Source organism: Schistocerca serialis, chromosome 2, assembly GCF_023864345.2.
Source record: "Schistocerca serialis cubense isolate TAMUIC-IGC-003099 chromosome 2, iqSchSeri2.2, whole genome shotgun sequence".
NCBI classification, from domain to species: domain Eukaryota; kingdom Metazoa; phylum Arthropoda; class Insecta; order Orthoptera; family Acrididae; genus Schistocerca; species Schistocerca serialis.
In genome coordinates, this window is record NC_064639.1 from 980476290 (window position 1) to 980499452 (window position 23163).

A 23163-nucleotide genomic window follows, 5' to 3' on the forward strand; every position below is an offset into this window, starting at 1 on the left:
TGTACTCCTTGCAGTAGAAAATTGGATGTGCTGTATTTTTTCAAAGTTCAGAGCAAGCAAATTCGCAGAAAAACCAATCAATGACTTTTCCAAAGACATTACTTGTATCATTTTCTATTGGAGTTTCTTTTACTGGATTAATAATTATGCTTGTATCATCAGCAAACAGTGTCGTTTAGCTTCTTGTTTCAGATAAGAAGGGAGGTCATTCACATATATCAACAATAGCACGACGCACGGCTGGATCCAAATTTCCATATGTCATCAGCCATGTGTCTACAACCTGCACTCGTACATACATACGTATATTTCCGTACAGGTGAGATACTGTAATTGAAAGTTGCGTGCCCGATGTCGGCGGACAAATACGATATTGGAGAGCCTATGTTATTCAGAAATACGATGCATTGTTCCTTCGGACATGCATGTATGTGCGAAGGAACATTGCATCGTATTTCTAAGTAACACAGGCACTGCAACATGAACAGAACAATTAAAACACATGAAAATGTACACCGCTGTCCATTAAAGTAGCAGCACAATGAGGGTGGCACGCAACAACCGTGAAATTGGCATGAAGTCTACAATGTGCCTGGACATGTCAATGACTAGCATTTCAGCGCAGCCCCACAATGCAGAAATGAGTAATCTGAGGTGTGTTGAAGAACTCTGGTTAAGTGCGAGCGGGACTCGCGCTCTGAAGGTTCTGCACAAACTTAATTATGTGTACAGATAGTTTATCCATCGCTGGAAACGAGAGAGAGGAGCAACCAGTGGATGGGGGGGATCAAGGCGGCGGGAGGTGTAAAGGACTCGGATATATTCGAGAAAAAGGAGCAGATGGGGGAAAGGAGTCAGGTCATAGAAGATCCGTGTGGGGGAGAGGAAGCGTGTGTAATACAATTTTTTTCCGTTATGGTATTTCATTTCCCCATCGGGGCGGGCTGGCAGCAGCATATGCGCTGCTCTTCAGCCGAAAGACGCAGAACATACAATAGAAGACATCTAAAAATAACATAAATGAGAAAATATGGTGTACATATATATAAAAAGGGAGGGAACATTATGGAAGTTGGAAAATGGATTTTTGTCTACAAAAAGGGGGTGACTGTAAAATGGAGATAAAAACCGTAAAAAAGTAGCGCACATAAAAACCGCACACTGGGACAATTAAAGAACATGAGTCGAAGTATGACCAGAGCATAAAAGTATCGACGGATGGCGTAGCACATAACAATCACTGACAGTAACACCATGTACAAGTCCAGCACACAATTAAAATCACAGCTCTCGACACACAGGAGAACAGCACCAAACATAACACTGACGTAGCACACTGATGACGATGAGTGAAACACAGGATCTGCCAGGGGCATGGAGATATGGGAGAAGGGAAGAAGGGTGGGAAGGGGGGTAAAGGGGGGAGATGGGCGGGGTAGTGTTGAAAAGCGCTGGGGAGGGAAGGACGTGGGAGGGACACAGTTGAGGAGGGGGTGCAGGGACTCAGGGGGAAAAGGAGGAAAATCTGCTCTGGGAGAAGGAGGGGAGAGGAAAAGGGGGGCCCTGGGGAGGGGAGGGAACAAGGCCAGGTTACAGTTGGAAGGAAGGGTATATGTCACGGCGAAGTTCAACATCCGGGAGGGGGAGGTGCTGGAAATTGCCCTGATGAAGGAGATGGAGGGTATGGAGGTGGAGAGAGTGAGGAATACAGCGATAGAGGCGTGGCAATGGGTGGGGGATGGAGAGGAAGGGGGTGTGGGGGGTCAAGCCTGCAGTCAGTGTAAAGGATGCGGAGATGTTGGATGAAAAGGAGGAGGTGGGGGAAGGGGATGAGGTCATACAGGAGCTGTGTGGGGGAAGGAAGGTGGATACGGAAGGCAAGGCAGAGTGCATGGCATTCGAGGATTTGGAGGGCCTTGTAAAAGCGGGTGGGTGCGGAGATCCAGGCAATGCTGGCATAACAGGGGATAGGACAGATGAGGGATTCGTAGGTGTGGAGGATGGTGGAAGGATGTAATCCCCATGTCCGGCCAGACAGGAGTTTCAAGAGGCAGAGGCGAGAATGGACTTTCTGCTGGATGGTCAGGAGGTGAGGGGTCCAGGTGAGGTGATGGTCGAGGGTGAGGCCAAGGTATCTCAGGGTGGGGGTGATCTGGATGGGTCGACCATAAAGGGTGAGGCAGAAGTCATGGAAGGAGCGGGTGGTGTGGCCTCTGATGATGGCCTGGGTTTTAGAGGGGTTGAGGCGAAGGAACCACTGGTTACACCAAGTGGTGAGCTGGTCAAGGTGGGTTTGGAGGGTGTGTTGGGACTGTTGAAGGGTAGGATAGAGAGCCAAGAAGCCGGGTCATCAGCATATTGTTGAAGGTGGACAGGTGGGGGTGGCTTGGAGTAATACAAATTCTGTGATCCATTTTTATACAGAATAAGTAATAGCAGATGCTTCCAGAACACATGTAAGTTTTGACAGCTCACAATGGATTAAACATCCAGTATGGCTAACTTTGTGTAGAAACAAGGTGTCCAGCGAAGTAGTTCCTCATTTCAAAATCACACATCTTGCAAACAACAAACAGTATGTTTATTGAGAAAGCTGTAAGAATTTCATACAGTAGTTATGCAGAAGTTTCGAAATAGTTCGAAAAGCTGTCAACGGTTGGCGCTATAATTGCAACATATAGTGCCTGTAAATAGTGAGCCGCAATTCAGAGCGCTCAATTCCATCGTTGAAAAGTGAAAGGAGGTTGAAATCATGCATTCCACGGAACAACGTGTCTTTCAGGCACTGTAAGACCATGGAACCCATTCCTACGGCAACAAGGCGCAGTTTTCAAACACAATTTAATGTTTCAGAAGGACCCGATGCGAAAACAGTTCTCTAGTTCTTCACCAAATTCCAATGAATAGCCAGTGTGGCCAGGCAAATTGTAGTTACGCTTGAAAATTTCGCCACGGTTTCTGGAATTATTCGGCAAAATTCAATGAATTGCAGCAGCGACTGGCTTGAAGCGTTCAAGCACGTAGTAATTACTGAGACAGAGCCTGCTCATTTTTCCATTCAAACTTCAGAGCCACTAGGCCATATCTGTACGAGCTGTGCGACAGAAGGCTGACTTTCGTGAACCAGATTGTCACGGTAATTGGTAACGAAGTATTTGATGTGGGATGCGTACGGGTCACTGAGGAAGCACACTTCCACCTGAAAGGAGTCGTGAAGAAACAAAACTGGCGATTTTGGGGATCCAAAAATCCCATTTGTGTGAGCCGAAAACACAGTATTCTCTAAAGTTACTGTCTGGTCTGTGGTATGCAGCATAGGCAATTACAGGCTCTTTTTTCATGCGAGGAACAGTCACTAGTGAACGTTACGTTGCAATTTTGGAACAATTTGTCGCCACACAGCTAGTGTTGGAAGATCGACCAAGTTAATTCAATACGGGATCGGGCAACGTCGCACTGAACAGGTGTTTCGCTTTCTTGATGAAGACTTGAAAATTTGCTGGTGCGGGGATGGATTGGCCTACATATTTGCTCGATCTGACTCTTTGTGATTACTTTTTGTGGAGCATATTGAAAGACACTGTCTACCGGAACGAAAATACGCTCAAAATGGGTTTAGGAAGAACAGGTCAACAGAAACAGCAGTCTTTCAATTCATGAAAGTGGTCCTAAACGCCCCAGATAAGAATGAACTAAACTGTGGGATATTCTTAGATTTATACAAACCATTTGATCTTCTCAGCCATGACTTAGTGCTTATGAAATTATATTGTTATGGATCCGCATGCCCTCGGGAAAAATTACGGCCGTAGTTTCCCCTTGCTTTCAGCCGTTCGCAGTACCAGCACGGCAAGAACATTTTTGTTAATGTTACAAGGCCGGATCAGCCAATAATCCAAACTGTTGCCCCTGCAACTACTGAAAAGGCTGTTGCCCCTCGTCAGGAACCACACGTTTGTATGACCTCTCAACAGATACCCCTCCGTTGTGGTTGCACCTACGGTACGGCCATCTGTATCGCTGAGGCACGCAAACTTCCCTGGTTCATGGAGGGATGTGATGGCAAATTTCATTGTTGGTTTTTGCCATCTGGACACTGGTGGACACTCCGAAAATACTGTAATATGATTTTAAAGACTGCTTGCGGAGGACGAGTTTAATTATGCACACTGACACTGTACAATCAGCACATCGTACAGCGCCATCTGTTAGCAGCTTTGCGAACTATTTTTAAACTACTGTATAACTTCTGAATAAAATTTTTACAGCTTTCTTAATAATCATAACCCTTGTTGCACTCGTCTATCAATCTTACTTTTCGAGATATTTAATTTTAAAATCATGGAACTTCTTCGACTTTTCACACGTTAAACAACACAACAATGAAAAAATCGCGCGAAACGGACTAATACGACACACTAAACTACAATGGTCTCATTACTTTTTGAACGCATCTTCAGAAATATCTATTTGGGGTTTGAGCAGTCTATTGTGGAACTGACACTAGTTCGTAGCTAAGAAATGTTTATTTTGGTCATTTTTACGCGTATGATAGCTTTTCCTTTTCGTGCTGAATGAAGTTTACTTCGCTTGCAAGTACTTTGATACACTAGGTACAGTATATGCAGAGAATTATACTATTGAAAATAAATGATGATGTCCTAATCCTTCAGTAAATATAATAAGTTTGTGATCGTATACATGTCTGTGAAGCTCTGGCCAAAATTTACGACTAATAAATTATGTGGTTTGTATGACTTATGTGGTTTGTATACATTAAAGTTCCTCCTTCCTGCAAAACGTAAATATTTTTGGTTGCACTTTGCATAAAATCTATGATGGGGGCAATATTAAGATGTACGTTTACATAAAATGAGAAATGTAAGACTGGTAGGTACGGTAATAGGAGTTCCTTGTACTTACTTATGTTTAAATTTTGCTAAATGAACGGTTTAGATATTCCTCCAAGTGATTCTATGAAGTCTTAACATGGACGACAAGTCTAGTGCGTAAATAAATAAACAGTAATTCCCCACTCACCGTGTTCAAGTTTGTAGTAAGTTGTGCTCATCACTTCTTGGATGCAGCGAGAGGTTTCAACTCCGGACAAGTCTGGGAAATATTTTCGTGAGTAAACGCACACAGGGCCACTGTGAGCAAATAGTAAACGGACTGTATACGCACTCACTATAAGTGTCAATACTGAATACTGTCTACGCTTTATCTGATTATCGAAGTGGTAATCCGAAAGTGGCTGCGTGTGTTTCCGTACAGACTGCAGTTGTTACAGGCAATAAATCCAGATGACAAACCGAACGTGCGTGACATTGTTCATTTGAAGGGAAGAAGAATTCCAGCTATTGAGACTGGTAACATTAACATATTAGAATGGATTTGGACCGTCTTGGAATATCAATTAGATGCTGTAAGTGCCACAAGTGGAATGCATGTAAAACTTAATTCAAGGGCCAGAAAAAAACTTTTGGAGTTGGGGCGGCAGACAGGCTTTATTATTTTCTCTAAGTTAGGCCTACTTAAAAGTTTACTTGTATGATAACGAAGTTGTAAAGTACCATATGGGACAGCCAGTATTTTTATTTACGATGTTCATTTTAGTAATTTATACCCAAAGAAGCGAAAGTAGAAAGGTGGAAGGAGTATATAGAGGGTCTACACAGGTGCGATGTTCTTGAGGACAATATTATGGAAATGGAAGAGGAGGTAGATGAAGATGAAATGGGAGATATGATACTGCGTGAACAGTTTGATAGAACACTGAAAGACCAAAGTCGAACCAAGGCCCCGGAAGTAGACAACATTCCATTAGAACTACTGACAGCCTTGGGAGAGCCAGTCCAGACAAAACTCTACCATTTGGTGAGCAAGATGTATGAGACAGGTGAAATTCCCTCAGACTTCAAGAAGAATATAATAATTCCAATCCCAAAGAAAGCAGGTGTTGACGGATGTGAAAATTACCGAACTATCAGTTTAATAAGTCACAGCTGCAAAATACTTACGCGAATTCATTACAGACGAATGGAAAAACTGGTAGAAGCTGACCTCGGGGAAGATCAGTTTGGATTCTGTAGAAATGTTGGAACACGTGAGGCAATACTAACCCTACGACTTATCTTAGAAAATAGATTAAGGAAAGACAAACCTACGTTTCTAGCATTTGTAGACTTAGAGAAAGCTTTTGACAATGTTGACTGGATACTCTCTCTCAAATTCTGAAGGTGGCAGGAGTAAAATACAGGGAGCGAAAGGCTATTTACAATTTGTACAGAAAGCAGATGGCAGTTATAAGAGTCGAGGGGCATGAAAGGGAAGCAGTAGTTGGGAAGGGAGTGAGACAGGGTTGTAACCTCTCCCCGATGTTGTTCAATCTGTATATTGAGCAAGCAGTAAAGGAAACAAAAGGAAAGTTCGGAGTAGGTATTAAAATCCATGGAGAAGAAATAAAAACTTGAAGGTTCGCCAATGACATTGTAATTCTGTCAGAGACAGCAAAGGACTCGGAAGAGCAGTTGAACGGAAGGGACAGTGTCTTGAAAGGATGGTATAAGATGAACATCAACAAAAGCAAAATGATGATAATGGAATGTAGTCGAATTTAGTCGGGTGATGCTGAGGGAATTAGATTAGGAAATGAGACACTTAAAGTAGTAAAGGAGTTTTGCTATTTGGGGAGCAAAATAACTGATGATGGTCGAAGTAGAGAGGATATAAAATGTAGACTGGCAATGCCAAGGAAAGCATTTCTGAAGAAGAGAAATTTGTTAACATCGAGTATAGATTTAAATGTCAGGAAGTCGTTTATGAAAGTATTTGTATGGAGTGTAGCCGTGTATGGAAGTGAAACATGGATGATAAATAGTTTAGACAAGAAGAGAATAGAAGCTTTCGAAATGTTGTGCTACAGAAGAATGCTGAAGATTAGATGGGTAGATCACATAACTAATGAGGAGGTATTGAATAGGATTGGGGAGAAGAGGAGTTTGTGGCACAACTTGACGAGAAGAAGGGATCGGTTGGTAGGACATGTTCTGAGGCGTCAAGGGATCACCAATTTAGTACTGGAGGGCAGCGTGGAGGGTAAAAATGGTAGAGGGAGTCCAAGAGATGAATACACCAAGCAGATTCAGAAGGATGTAGGCTGCAGTAGGTACTGGGAGATAAGATTGCACAGGATAGAGTAGCATGGAGAGCTGCATCAAACCAGTCTCACGACTGAAGACCACAACAACATCAACAACAACCCATTTTCTGTCCAGAAATAGCATGAAATGTCTACAGGAATTTTGTTAAAGTGCCCCACTGCATATTCAAATAGGGTTTTTGCTCAAACAGTAGCTGAAAGACTATTTCTGTTCACAAGTCTATTCATGGAGGCTTCTCACAGAATTTACTACACAAAAGTTTACAAGAAAATTTATTCAACCTCTGGTCTAAGAATTTTTGTGTAACTTTTCCTCTAATTATAATTCACTTAGATTGTCCATTCATATATTCATTCATTCATTTATCGACACTGCTGGAAATATGTTGTTTCTGACTACTGATGGTGTCATAAAAATCTGTTTTAAGAAGGAACTATCATTGTTGTCATATTTCAGTTACCTTTCTTTTAATTTTATGACTGTGTATGGTGATTGCACTAAGTGTGTTTTAGTTTTGCAGCTCTTTTTTTAGTGTTCCCTTTTTAGAATATCTTAACATGAAAATATTCCCATACATTGTTTCTTTTAGTTACCTGACTTAGTGGATTCATTTGACCTGTGGCATCTTAATGTCATAACCAAAGTTGGTTCTTAAATTTGGAAATGATTAGTTTTGTAGTTATAGTGTACATTTAAGTGAGGCATTCTGCACTTCTTTGAACTTATACAATGTAACTGATAGCCAGCTTAAAACATAATATTTACAAAAAAATCACATAAACAAGAACTGAAACATGTTTACTCAGGTTACAAACTTGCTGTTTTCTTCTAATTGGGCCACTATGCTGGGCCAATGTCTCTTTCTGTGTATATGTGCTCTGATGCACAAGAAAAGTTTGTAAACTGAATGAAGATGTTACACTTACTGCTCTGCCTCTTAATTTCTTCATTACATAGTGAATGGACTCATCATAATCATATTTTTAACCAAACTTTTCCACTGATAAAATCTTCTCATTTATCTCTTGAATGGCTGCATCACCTTGACACAACATTTCAATGTGTTTCCAGTTGGTCATCTTCAGGGAAAGTGTCAGATGCTATGTTCTGGCACTGGGCCCTTGTCTGTCTAGCTGAGGTGAACATTTTTTACATGCTCCATACAGCACTACAAGATACAGCACTGCTTTGGCAACAGGTGAGAGAAGGAATAGGCTTAAAACTTCATCTGACAATTTTGTGGTGAATGTGAAAAATAAATTTGACCTGTTACTTCAGTTGGAAACTGATGAGCTGCAGGCAGATGTGGGTGTAGACAGCGTACAACAAACTTTCAGCAATAAATTGAAAAGTAAAAATGTAGACAAAGTCACCAAAGGGAAGGAAAGTTTTGTTGGTAGGTAGTTCTCATGCTATAGGTGTAGGCCAACTTTTACAGGGTGAACTAGTATGAGAATACCTGTTTAACTATTTTCATACTCCTGGTCTGGGGCAAGTGACAGGATTTTGCACCACTTTGTAAAGACTCTGATGAGCTTGTGTCTGTTCTGAGATGCCATGACTGACCTCATTTGAAGAAGAGTTAATTTGGAGTTGGAATAGCTGCCTTGTCAGATGCAGTGCCAAATATTGACATTGTTCCTGTAGATTCTGTCACTAGATGGGATTATACCAAGCTTTGCCTTCCCTCAACAAGAAGGGAAGGTGTAAACTGGCTGGGTTAAAAGCAGAAAATTTAATTTAGGGAGGGGGGGATGAAAGACAGGAAGAAATAGTTTTAAGAAGTTTAGGACTGAAACAAACCTTTGATTTATGAGAGAACCTAAACAACATAATTCTGGCATGTTGCATCAGCATACACAGCTGTCAGTTGAAAATTTTCAGCAATCAGCAGAAATTTTATTTCCACCCAACTTGTCCTCAATCAATATGAAATGCCAACTGTCTTTATTGCATCAAAATATTCAAGGGGCACTGCATCATTAAGAGAAAAAATATTCATTGCACAGAAATGTGTAGTAATCAGAATAATAGCTGGATCCCACCACCCAAGATCACTTTGCAGACATTAATTTAAGGCACTAGGGATATTCACAGTACCTTTGCAATACATATATTCACTTATGAAGTTTGTGGTTAATAACAAATCACACTTCAAAAATAATAGCAAAGTGCATAGCCTCAACACTAAAAGAAAGGACTTCACTGTTCTGGGTTAAATTTGACTTTGGCACAGCCACAAAAATCTTTGGTCATTTGCCAAATAGCAATGAAAGTCTGTATTTAAAAATGAATTAAAAGAATTTCTGAATGACAACTCCTTCTACTCAATAGATGAATTTTTAGATATAAAATAGCAATTAAAAAAATTGTAAAGAAACCTCATGTTAAATTGGCACATTGCACATCATTACGAATGCCGTATTTGCATCTATGGAATAAGTGCTAATGTAATGTGGTGTTTCAATACTGTTTTCCCCAAAAACTAAGCCAGATTAGACCAGATATTACAAAGAACCCATGAATTACCCAAGGAATAGAGGAGTATTGTAAAACCAAAAGCAAACTGTACATGTCAGTCAGTAACTGCTCTGATGTTAATGCTATAGTTCAGTAGAAGACAACTACAAAATGTTGAAATTGGTAATATGGGCATCAAAGCAAATTCATTACAAGAGAAATATAATCACATCAGATAAAATTATATGGAATATAGTGAAGGAGGAGACTGGCAGCATCAGAGGTGAAGAGGAACACATAGCATTAAGAATAAGTGAGAAATAGGTAACAGATGTGCATCATGTTGGACAACTATTTCATAACTATTACTAAATTGATGGGGTGCTGCAATGGAATATGTCAGACCTCTCATTACACATAACTTCAGCAATATGAATATGACTCTCCCTACACCAGAGAAGCAATGTCCACCATGTAACCTTTAAAATAAAATAAATCTAGTGGTTATGATAAAATACCAACAAAGTTAGTTATAGAGTCTACTTCTGAGTGTAGTAACATATTAAGTTATCTCTATAACCAGTCATTTATCAGTGGAAAATTTCCTCAGTGATTGAAATATGCTGAAGGTCAGCCTTTGTTTATGAAAGGAGATAAAGAAATACAGTCAGATTTACATCTAGTTTCGCTTTTATCAGCATTTTCAACAATTTTAGAAAAGGTTGTCTGCAGTTGGCTCCTTAACTATGTGATACCAAATAATATATTCTCAATGTCACAGTTTGTTTTTCTGATGGGTTTTGATATTGAGAATACTACCTACACATACAGCAATGATGTATTAAATTCATTAGACAGTAAATTCCAGGCTACTAGTGAACTTGGTGATCTGTCACATGTATTTGAACTGTGTGAATTAAGTAAATTAATTATAGTGTGGCAGGAAATGCTCCAATATGGTTCAAACCCTGTATGTCTGACAGGAAACAAAGGGGCTCAATAGGAAAGAGACATCAAGCATCATACAACTAGTAATTAAATGCATGCAGTATCCCACAAGATTCCATCATACAATCCTTACTTTTTCTTGTGTATTTGAATAACCTTTCATCAGTATCAGTACCAGAACAAGTTTGTTTTGTTAGCAGATGCGTAACATTGCAATAAACAGCAAATCAAATATAGTCTTACAAAGATAAGTTAATGATGTGTTTATGAACATTAATGAATGGTCCCTAGCCCTTTCTTTGTCACTAAACATCATGCAGCTCAGAACATATAAGAGGTTTCCTGTCAGTATATACCTAAAATATGATGATAAGCAGACAGAACTTGACAGTGTTAAATTCTTGGGACTGCAGCTTGATAATAAATTCAACTGGGAGAAGCATATCACAGAACTGCTGAAGTGCCTAAAGAACTCTCCGTTTGTAATGCGAGTGTTGTCAGACATGTGATATAAAAATAGAAAAGCTAGCATACTTTTCTGCTCTCATTCCATATTGCTATATAGGATCATTTTTGGGGTACTAATCATGGGAAGATATAGTTTTCTGAATCCAGAAATGTGTAATAAGAATTATATGTGGTGCCAACCCAAGAACATCCTGCTCAATCCTGTTTAGAGAACTACCAACTACTGCACCCCATCATATTAATTCCTTTATGAAATCTGTCATTAAAATATTTTTGTGTTTGAAACCAAAAGCTCATTCATGGAATCAATTCTAGAAGTAAGAATAATGTTTGCAAACTACTTTGGTACAGAAAGTTGTTCATTGTTTAGGAACACAAATTCTCAGTAACTTGCCAGCAGCCATAAAATGTTTAACTACTACTAAAGTTCAGTGTAAGAGGATCCTAAAGGATTTGTTGGTAGTCAGCTCCTCCTATTAGTGACGAATTTCTTAGCAGAAATGAGTGACGCATATAGATTACTAATAATATCAAATAATTGGAGTATTATCTACAATCTGACTTCTGTGCAAATTCAGTGCAGCAATGTGAGAATTGTAAATTAGTGTCGTAAAATGATTTTTCTGTTTGATGACATATGGCTACAATAGCCTAAGAATTATCATATGCACCTGGTGTATTGAACATTTACATGTTTTGTGACAAGTTTGTTGCTACTTTTTAAACAACAAATGTTTAAGATTTTTTGACTTATTCCATGTTCATGAGGACCATTTCAGTTGTGATCTGTAGAAGGTTCATTGGCACATCTTTTCTTTGCTTTGTAAACTTCTGTTGTGTATTCTTGCTCTCTGACATGTTCAAAATCCTGGAGAATCTCCTCACTAAGCATCTATTTGAACAAAAAGTGTATCAAATCTAATCATTGGCTGTTGTGCTGATGGCCATTCACTCACCAGGTACCATAAATACCAGGCATATGTAGCCCTAGGTGATCTTTGTTCGAGCATAGAATGTCCTTGTCTAAGCATAATGGATACAATATAGCCTTTTTTGTGCTTGTCTATGATTTCCTCAGCAGACAGAACAGACAGGCAGCACAATGACTCAGTTCTCAGACTCACCTTCATCAGCTGGGACAATCTCTTTTTGACAGATGTTAGTGTAATCCAATAGTTATAAAAGATCACATCCTACAAAAACCTGATACACCTGAGTACAATGAATGTACAGTCATTTAAATGTCATTTCGAGATATTGCTACCAGTCGCTTCATATTTCTGAGAAGATTTCATCAGTGAAATTCACTAAGGAAGGCTGTGATCTCAAATAAGATTTTCTAGTACTTTGTATTTCAGAAGAGGACTGTTGAGCTTAGAAATACTCTAATGGATGTTCTGGTTACTTTCTATTAACTAAAAATGACTGTTCCTATCACATTATCTCAAACTATGCTTCCATGAAATGAATCTTCAGTCAAAATAATGCACTGACATCTGGTTCCTTAGAAATCTTTCATTTCATGTCAGATGGTAGGGAGGAGGGACTCAAGCAAAGCCATTCTTTGGGCGTTTTCCATTTATGAAGCTTTGATTGATTTGAAATATGAGCTTGTCCATGATAAATATCAGATCTTACAATTAAATTGTTTTCTCCTTTGTGATTAGTTTTTAACTTATTTAAATGCGTATGGAAGTACTGAACCTTCATTCAACATTAGTTCTAATTTGATGTTAACATTTACTGATGTAGCACATTCATGTCATGTACTGGTTTATATATAGGAAGCTGTTAATAAAAACAGATAACATGTTTATTTATCATATTTAATTACATCATTATATACACAAGTAACACATATCAACTTTATGACAATGAACTTTAATTTTGAAGCTGCTCTATTAAACAGGGTAAAATGCTACATTAATAATTACAGACAACATATAATGTCTACTGTTCCAGCAAAACATTCTTACGTGTATTTAAAAGTAATGACTTGCTGATTATGTGAATGTAACAATATGTTGTGCAACTGGCACATACATTTTACTTAAAGCTATCATCAAAGAAAAAACTCACTAAATGGGCACAGATATGCCTTAATTTATATGTGACAACCAACATATTGGTCCATCACCAGTAGATAACATATCTGTCCTCTTGTCACCGGATTCTTTGGCATCTTAAGGTCTTATGACCTTATACAGGAAAGGCTTTAAAAATTTACAGTTACAGTTACAGTTGGATGCAAAGAAAAGTGCAATTAAAAGAAAAGGAAACACATATAGCTATGTTCTCAATTACTTCTAAGCTACGAGTAGATGACATTTGTTACAATACATGTGATTTTAATATTTTTATTTATTCTCATATTTGGCAGTCTGGTTCATGTCCCAGTTTGATACTACTATGAATGGTTGTTGTACATAGCCTTCAGTAGCCTGAAGATCTGTATAATATGTCTCAGTATTACAGATTATTATGCCCACATTTGATAAGGATGTTTTTATGCCCACAAGTTTTGTTCACTGCGCACACAGTAAAAACTTGCATGGTGTCATTATGGGAAAAATTTGATATGTGTAAAAAAACATGTTTCATAATTAATCTAGTCATGTTCAAATTAATTTTACAGCTCTGACAACATTGGTCACCAGCAAATGTACTTTCCAGAGGCCTCAGCAAGTTTAACCTAATATTTTAGTAGTAGCAACAGAAACATTTGACATTAATTTTTCAGAGAACTATTAAACTGACTACTTTTGAAGTAGATATCAATGTTATCACTGAAATATGTTGTATTTCTAAGTATTAAATAAGCACAAGGGTACAGAGACAAAAATTATGAACACAAATTATCTTTTGCAACAGTGTCCTTGACCTCCAGTTGTTATGATAACAATCATGGGAAATGAATCATCTTGCGCAGAATTTAAACGTAGCCATTTATCAATCGAGAAAATAAATTTCCCTGTTCAAGATTGCAATTTTCTTTTACTCAGCAGTAATATTCAAAGTTATCAATGATAAAATAGAGACCTTAATATCTTCAGTGAAGCCTATTTTTGAAAATGTTCTTCATTCATTAGATCCACTGCAAAGAAACTTTATTGTGCATCTGACCTGTCAGCTGTCTACAGCTTACTGTTTCTAGCTAACTCCTAACATTGTCATTGGACCCCATCAGTTAAGAAAGAAAGAAAGGCATTTATGGCATTCAACTGTTTTGCATTTCTGAAAAGATATTTCCTTCACATATGTGATCAGAAATTAATAAATACCAGGGAGGGGATCATGACGTGAGTGGCTTGTACTAGACAACTATGTGATAAACCAAACAAAATAATTAGTAATTATCTAATTACATTCATCTCATAAAAAGAAAGTTTATGAATTATCACATATCGAGATGTACAAGAACAGCTGTGAACAGTTATAAATACCTGTTGTCATATCATTAGAACTAAAAGAATGGAAGCGGTATGCTATGGTAAAAAAATTTGTCGATGAGGCTGATATTATGCAGCAACTGCATTGGATTGAAATAAATAACACACATGTAACATACTTCTTATTGGGTACTACAATGCACCATACAGGAAAGGATTCTACTTCAGTGGAAACAGAAATCAAAGTTATACTGTATACATGTTTCACACTTAATTTTTTGCTCATCACAGAGTCCTTTAATAACAAACATAACTTCTTGTGTTCTTTGCTCACATGGTAGCCCTTAAACACATAGCCATTAGGCCCCAATGTAGTGGCAGTATCACTGTTCCAAACTATGATAAAACCACCATTACAGCCAATGCATCTTGTGCACTTGTGTCTGCATGTACACAGCAAGACAGAATTGAAGAAATGGAATTAATTGTGATTTCACTACTACTTAGGTTTCATACAGTTTTTTTAGCATATGGTCCACTTCTGCATGAATCACGCAACTCACACATGCCAAAATCGAACGCAGCCAGATGACAACACTGCAAGCTTGGTCAGTCTCATGAACCACCTGTGGCAGGTGCTTTCTGCAGGGACAAGTCAGTGACATCATTTTGGCGGTACACAGGGTGAGAACCATCGCCATTCATCAGTGCTGTCCGACGGACTAGGTCCTCAGAAGGCACTCTTCTGTCGTACACCATACCGAGGCGTGCGAAGAGGTCCAAAAACAGGGTGGTAACATTGAAGCCGTATGCACCCAGCTCAGCTGCCTTGTAGTCCCAGGGGAAGGCATGATGGTAGTTGTGCCACCCCTCACCCATTGCTAGAAATGCCACCAAACGGTTCTCCACTGGGCTGATACGCCTAAAAGAAATGAGAAAATCAGGTTGTATTAAAGAGGCAAGAAGTACAATTTGCTACTAATACATGGGATGAGCTATGAGGTCTTTGATGTCACAAATCATTTGATGCCTTAAAGATAATGATAATCTTTTATCTCTCCGACTACGCTTGACAGATGTCCCATAAAATAACAACAATTGCGCTTGAAAGTCTCTAAGGCAAGCAGAATGTTTTCAAGAAACAGTCATCAATTTATTTTCTTTTTCTTTTTGAATGATTTGTTGACATAGAAAAAAATCAAAACTCAATATTTTTCCAGATTACATACTAACAGACCATGTCAGTGGCATACTGAAGTCAGAAAACTGCTGGACTTAATAGTTTATTTTCTGTAGCTCTTGAAAGATAGCATTAGAAGTAAATGTGAAAGATTTGTTAGAAAGAAGGCAGTTGGTTCACATCAGCAGAGGCTACATGGCCAACAGTAACCTTCATATTTTTCATTGCTGTCATGCTCTCAACAGTCGTTTTTTTTTTCTTTTGGTGTTAATGATGAAATGATTTTGTCATTTGCATTAACTACAAATACAATAAGATGCCCAAAGTATGTACAACCATTAAATTTTCTCTCCGTGAAGCCTAAAGATTTTCTTGGTGAGGTGGGGAAGAGTTGCTAATACCTGAGTACAACAGCTTTCAAAATCAGCACCTCTCTTGGATCAGAATATCAAAAAATGATTTTCCCTTCATAAGTATATGCATTACATTGGACTAAATGGAAAAATGCAAGGAGATCAAGGCTACAAAGAAATGACACTCCTCGGACTCATGTTTGTCAAGGCACCTCTTCCACCTCTTTGTTTGAATACTAGCAAAGTTCTCTGCCTTATTTATGTATGTATGAACATCTCAGCTATTTGGTGAGCTGTTAGCATTAATCCTTAAAATAATTTAATGCTGATTACTGGTATTTAGCTTGGTGCATAGTGGTAAGAGTGATATTCGATGGTATTGGTGCAAGGGTCTGGGGCATTTTTTGGGACTGAGCTCAGACTGCTATTTTTGTTAATACAATATTTACCCAATATAAGATGATGCTAAATATGAGATGACCACCTTCTTCAAGAGATTATTTGAGAAAATTTTATTTTTAACATATTCCAACAAATCAAAATTACAAAATTTTTCTGATATAAAGTATCTCCCTAAAAAGTAAACATTATGCCTATCTATTGAATGTCTTCATTTTCATAATACAATAAGAAATAAAATAAATAAAGAGTAATGGTTTACATTAATTTTATCTTCACTCTCTGTTATGCTTATTATCCAAGTCAGTTGCTGTGGTATCACTGTTTTTAACAAAATAACAGTAATCATCATCATCACCACACACCACACTGAGGGTGTCATTATCTAGCATGCTAGTTTCAGCTAACCAATGAGAAGTGAGAAAAGAGGCCATGTATTTCTATATGTGAGCAGCACAACCCTGTTTGTTGTCACAAATATCTGGGCCACAACATGATCTTGCAAATTCAGAAAGCATTTACCACACAATGATCAAGTCTCCAATAAGCATTTTGATGCATGTTATGTACACTGTTGTTGGCTGGTACTTGTATTTGAGTTTTCATTTTTGTCCTATATTTTTTTTACTGCATCACAGTTTAGGTATAGTGTCATGTTTGATGGCTTAGGAGACCAGTTCAAAAATGTTCAAATGTGTGTGAAATCTTATGGGACTTATTTGCTAAGGTCATCAGTCCCTAAGCTTACACACTACTTAACCTAAATTATCCTAAGGACAAACACACACACCCATGCCCGAGGGAGGACTCGAACCTCTGCCGGGACTAGCCGCACAGTCCGTGACTGCAGCGCCTGAGACCACTCGGCTAACCCCGCACGGCACTAGAAGACCAGTCCTGACATGAAATATGTGGCCGTATGAATTACATATAGCAGAGGATGGAAGGTGCAGCAGGACCTGGCGAAGTTCGCATTTCTGACATTTGTCGTTTTTCAGTTTCCAACATTTCTGCTCAAAATGTAAAAGAGCAGCTGAAGTTGTTGGTTACTTGCAACATTAGCTACAAATATCACACATGAAGAACAAAAGTGGAAGGAATGTCCTGTATATAACTTTTACCGATATTTGGCTGTTTGTTCCAAGTATTTCATGATTTTCGATTGGTGGTTGGGGGGAGGGGGAAGAGACTTAATAGTATGGCTGAAACTGCTATGAGTGGATACCAGTGAAGTGAGCAACAATAAAATATATAATACTGATTGTGACAAATATTTAGTTGTTTATTCCAAATAAATTGTTATGTTATTTCTAAGGTTATGGTGATTATGGTGCGACCGGAGAACACAGTTCTTTCCTCCCCCCCCCCCCCACCCCCCCCCCCAATACATAGTGAATTGTGCATCTACATTGACAAGAGAAAGTGACAATATTTTTTCTCTCTTGCTTCCAGACACTTTGTCTGGCTACTTTTCTCCACTGGCTGTGCAGAACCAGTAGCTGACTTACCCCCTTTGGTTCCCTTCACACTTCATGGCGAGCACTGACAACATTGCTCCATTAAACAAAAGTACTCCTCTGACTCATATCTAGACTTCTTCAGTCCCCTGCAGAAAATTATACCATTGCTGAATATTTGTCCAATTTTAAACTCTGTTGAATTCTGGCTACAAATGAATTCAGGCAAACTGCACTATAAATGTGGTAGATGTTCATAAAAAGCCAAGGTACATGACATATATTTCCTTGGTTGGCAGCATGACAATATCTGCTGTCCACATACCCCTCTTCTCTCCACATTCATCCTTGTTTTTGGCCAAGTTCGTGTCACTGTTCCCCCCCCCCCCCTCCAATACTTCTGAATCCTTCAAAATGATTCTGCATGTGACATGAACTTGCAGCTAGTAAGTAAATTTAAGATGATCCTGTATTTTTTTAATGGTGAATTTTGGCAAAAGACTCATGTTATAATTTGGTAAGTATGGAAGTAAAGTGAATGCAAGAATTTATCAAAAGCTTTTTTCCCATGTTATTACCATTCCAGTAAACTTTTCTGTATCGGCATGGTAATGTTCCTATTTGAAAGGCAAGGTCCAGTGGACAGTGGTGCAAATAAAATTTGGTGCATTTGCTGGATTGACCTGTTAAAAAAAGAAACTTGAACTCCAAACAATGTATATTGGACAGGTAGAGTATTAGATGCAAATCCAGTTCACCCACATAAAACATTGCAAAAGCCACTCAAAATGCTTTAGAATAAGATTTAACTTATTACATTTTTAGTGCCTCAAAAATAAAATGGGACTCTTTCCTGAAGGGTTTTCTTCCCTTTCCTCAGTCATGAGTCTTTCAGATGGGCTGATGTTGTCTTCCATCTTTCTATGTTGTGTGCATCTTTTTATATAGACGTTACACAATCTTCTACAGTTTCATCTGCATCTGTATGATCTGCCTTTATTATTTTCTCCTCTACTGCTCCTTCCACTGGCAGTTAATTCTTTGGAGCTACAGCAGAGGTCTCATTAAACTATCTTCCACAGATTTCTTTCCTCATCTATTCTTTCGAGTACTTGTCCAATTTTTACCTTATCTCTCTGCTTAATTTTTGACATTTACTGACAGCACCATGCTTCCAGGTTCTTATTCACCAGAATTTTGGTGATCCACATTGTATGTCCATACAATGCTGTGTTCCAGATGTACACTATCAAGAACTAATTCCTTAGTTCCATATCGATATCTAATATCGGTAAAGCTATTTTACTAAAGAAAGCTTTATTTGCTGATGCTAGTGTACTTCTTATACCTTCTTGTCTTCAGCCATACTTAAGTTTAAACACTGTAATCTTAAGCAAGTATATGCCATGTGTCATTAGTTTCATGGTAGACTTATATGGAATGAAATGCCATTTTTATACAGACAAGTGTCACTACAAAGTGGAAGTAGTCTATTACATACACGTAAATGGCCATAATGGCAATCAGAAAACTTTGATGAATGATAAATCACAGTCACATCTTTTTTTGTTAAGGGGCATACTGTGGTTAACATGTCACTAATGGCTCATGTGTTGAGATGTCTATCAACTTAAATGTACCAATAACAAAAATTATACAAAAATTACATTTTATTCAAGCCACATTTGAAAAAAATTTGTAATAATTGTAACAGCTGGTAACCAGTCTGCCCTGAGTTTCATTTTATTCTGGACACCTTCACAGCAAAGACCATCCCTCTTGACTGTTTAAGGCAATTTTGTATTTCTTGTTTACTGAATGAAAATGCACAAGTAAGCAGAACATGTAGGTCTTACTTCTTCACTTGTGCTATCTAATAACCCAAAACTCAGACTGTGAAGCAACTATTAGCTCAGGCAAACCAATGCACAACAAGATGTCCAACAAAACTCTAAACAGAAATGTTCACGCATCAAGAAAAACAAAAAAACTCCTAATTTACGCTAATTGCTATGGAAAAAGACTCTCTGTTTTTCTCCATGAAAATATGAATTTAGATTATTCGATGTTTGCTAAGCTCAAACCTGGAGCCATATTCAGTTCTGTGGTAGAAAACGCAACTGTAGAAACAAATGAACGTAATAAAGATGACTGCATTATACTTGTAGGTGATGTATACAGAAATGAAAGCGAGTCACCACTGAGAAGTTATAGAAAGTTATTGCCACAATTACACCACACCAATGTTATCATAACAAATGTGTCAGTATGATATAACCTTCCACAGTGGTCTTGTGTTAATAGGGAAGTAGAAACTCACAATTCAGTGCTACAAAAACTATGTGAAAAATTCAGCTATGTGAAATTAATAGATGTTAGGAAAATCAACCAAGATAAACACATCCAGCTTGGACTACACACAAACAGGAAGGGAAAATTAAGGTTAGTGAATAAAATAAAAATTCTACGTGTCCCATTCACCAACAAGAAGGAGCGATCAACCAGGCAAACTAGATGTATGTGAACCCTGTGACCCTGTGCACACAATGTAATCATACATGTAGAAGATAACTACAACACCAAAGATAATCTTGGTTCCACTCTGACAGAACACAACTACATCCACAGACGTATACATAGAATCTTGGCTCGACTCTCACAGAACACTACAACATCCACTGGCATATAAAAAGAGAAGAAAACCAGGCTACACTTATAGGATACATCTGAATGTGCAGTACCTTACAAAGAAACTCAGTATACTACAGGTATTTGTAATTGAGCTTTCATCACAAGTGTTAGAGTTAACTAAACCTGGTCTATAATGTAATGAAATTCAGTATTAGAAGCTAGATGGTTATGTACTGGTAAATATTGATTGCAGGAAACAGCATAAGGGTGGAGGTGTGGCAATCTTTGTTAGAGGACATAGTCAATCTAAGAGACCTACTTTTACTGAGCAATATAGTGAAGAGGGGATATTAGACATATGTGGTACTGCAATTCAGTTATAAGAGCATGGAGTCAATGCAGTGAAACAAAGTAATAGGAATATACAGGCCATCTTGTGCAGATGTAATCCATTTTCTTAGCAGTTTCAATACCATAATTAGGCAAACTGGTCTCAGTGACAATAGTATACTTGGAGACCTTAACACTGATAAATCTCCAACAACATAACTAGCATGAAATGTGTAGGTGTATTAACTTCATACAGTCTTAGAAATAAAGTTACAATGGATACCAGGGTCTCAGATTCTATTTCTACTGGGATGGATTATGCAATAATTAACAAAACTGTGGAAGACACTGTTAAGTATAGTAAAATAGCCTTTCATTATGCAGACCACTTTGCACAACAGATAGAATATAGAAAAACAGCTCCTAAAATAATACCAAAAATTTTGAAAAGAAATGTATTATGAAAAATAGTAAAGTCAACTCTTTGAAAACTGAACTAGCTGAGGAGAAGTGCAATAGAATCTACCACGCGGAAGGATCAGATAACAAATATTTTATAATGTCCTATTGAAACATGTTGTTTTCTGTTATCCCATTAAAGAAATGCAGACAGGGCCAGTACACAGTCAGAGTGGAAGAAATTACAAACTCAGACTTCCAACCAGCCTTGTTAAACTTGGGCAAAATATTAATGACCTAGATGTCTCGCACCCCAAATCAACAAGACCTCATATTTTCAAACAAAAATATAGCACAGCTAAGAAAATCTTTGTAGCAGAACTTTCAAACCTTAGAAAACAAGTCCAAGGTAATGAAATCTCACAATCTACAAATGTAAGCAAGGCATCCTGGAAACTGATCAATAAGTATCAAAGGACTGTTATTCATTATACAGGATGGTAATATTATAAAATAACCAACAACATTATGTAACATTTTTAATAAACATTTCATATCACCAACAAGAAACCGAATATACATTTAGAAATGCACTGAGGGCCATCAAATCACACCCCTCAAGCAGTGAGTTTTAACTCTGATGATGTTAAAGAAAACGATATAAGCAAGATAATCCTCACATTAAAGAACATATACACAGCTGGATGGTATGGTATGTCGAGTTTAGTAGTTAAAAAAATGAATAAAAGGAACAGTTAAATCACCAATGTGCCTCATAAACTGTAGTATTATCCTAGTAGTGTAAAAATAAGAAATTTTAAACCAGTGCATAAGAAGGAGAGTAAAAAAGAGGTTTCAAACTCCTACCCAGTATCACTGATCCTTGCCTTTAGTAAGGTTTTTGAAATGGTTATCCTTCCTCAGTGCTCTGCTTATTTTACAAAGAAAAATTGTTAACGGAAAAACAGCATGGCTTTAGGAAAGATTGGCAACGGCCTTGCCGCAGTGGATACACCGGTTCCCGTCAGATCACCAAAGTTAAGCACTGTCGGGCGTGGCCGGCACTTGGATGGGTGACCATCCGGGCCACCATGCGCTGTTGCCATTTTTCGGGGTGCACTCAGCCTCGTGATGCCATTTGAGGAGCTACTCGACCGAATAGTAGCGGCTCCGGTCAAAGAAAACCATCGTAACGACCAGGAGAGCGATGTGCTGACCACACGCCCCTCCTATCCGCATCCTTATCTGAGGATGACAAGCCGGTCGGATGGTCCCGATGGGCCACTTGTGGCCTGAAGACGGAGTGAGTGTTTAGGAAAGATCAGTGCACAACTACTGCAGTTGCTGAATTTCGCCATAAAGTGCACAGTGCACACCCTCCTGGACTAAGGTGGGAAGATAGCAGGCATGTTCTTAGATCTTTCCAAAGCCTTCGACTCAATCAACCATGGGTTGCTCATTAAGAAACTGAAGGCTTACACCATCAAGGACTCAGCTATGCAATTACGGACAACCAGTCTTCTAGAGATACAGTAATCCAAGGGGTACCACAGGGATTGATCCTTGGTTTGTCAATGACACATTACAACCCTTCAATTCACATATAGTAACCTATGCTGATGATGCCTCCCTCTCATTTTATGAAAACTAAGGGTGTGACAGAAGTAACCACATATTTTCTACACCAGGGTCTAAACACCAATATCAGTAAATCCCACCTACTAACATTTAAAACAGCTGGTTCTCATGAGGCTGAAATAAAAAATATTTGTGGTATTACATCAGCAGAAGCAGATAACATTAATTTTATTGGTGTCCACCTGCACAAAAATCTCTGTTGGGTTAACAACATTGCTTTTGTACTTATCAGCAGTAGTTTGTATCTGATAAGTCAGCTGGAAAAAACAGTTGCAAGTCGAACACTAAAAATTATTTACTGTGGAACAGTTTATCCATTTCTTAATTACAGTATTGAACTGTGGGGTC

At 38.3% G+C, this 23163-nt stretch overlaps 1 protein-coding gene and 1 pseudogene across 1 annotated transcript in view; one reads left to right on the forward strand and one right to left on the reverse strand.

Annotated features, from left to right (window-relative positions):
- Positions 1–12915: 12915 nt before the first annotated feature.
- The window catches only part of LOC126458395 (acyl-CoA Delta-9 desaturase-like), a 284765-nt gene continuing 274517 nt past the window's right edge, over positions 12916–23163 (reverse strand). Inside the window, exon 7 of the mRNA XM_050095403.1 lies at positions 12916–15350. Coding sequence (XP_049951360.1) covers positions 15044–15350 — 307 coding nt within the window. The 3' untranslated portion in view covers positions 12916–15043. The remainder of the gene's footprint in view (positions 15351–23163) is intronic.
- LOC126459408 (5S ribosomal RNA) lies at positions 22165–22282 on the forward strand (annotated as a pseudogene).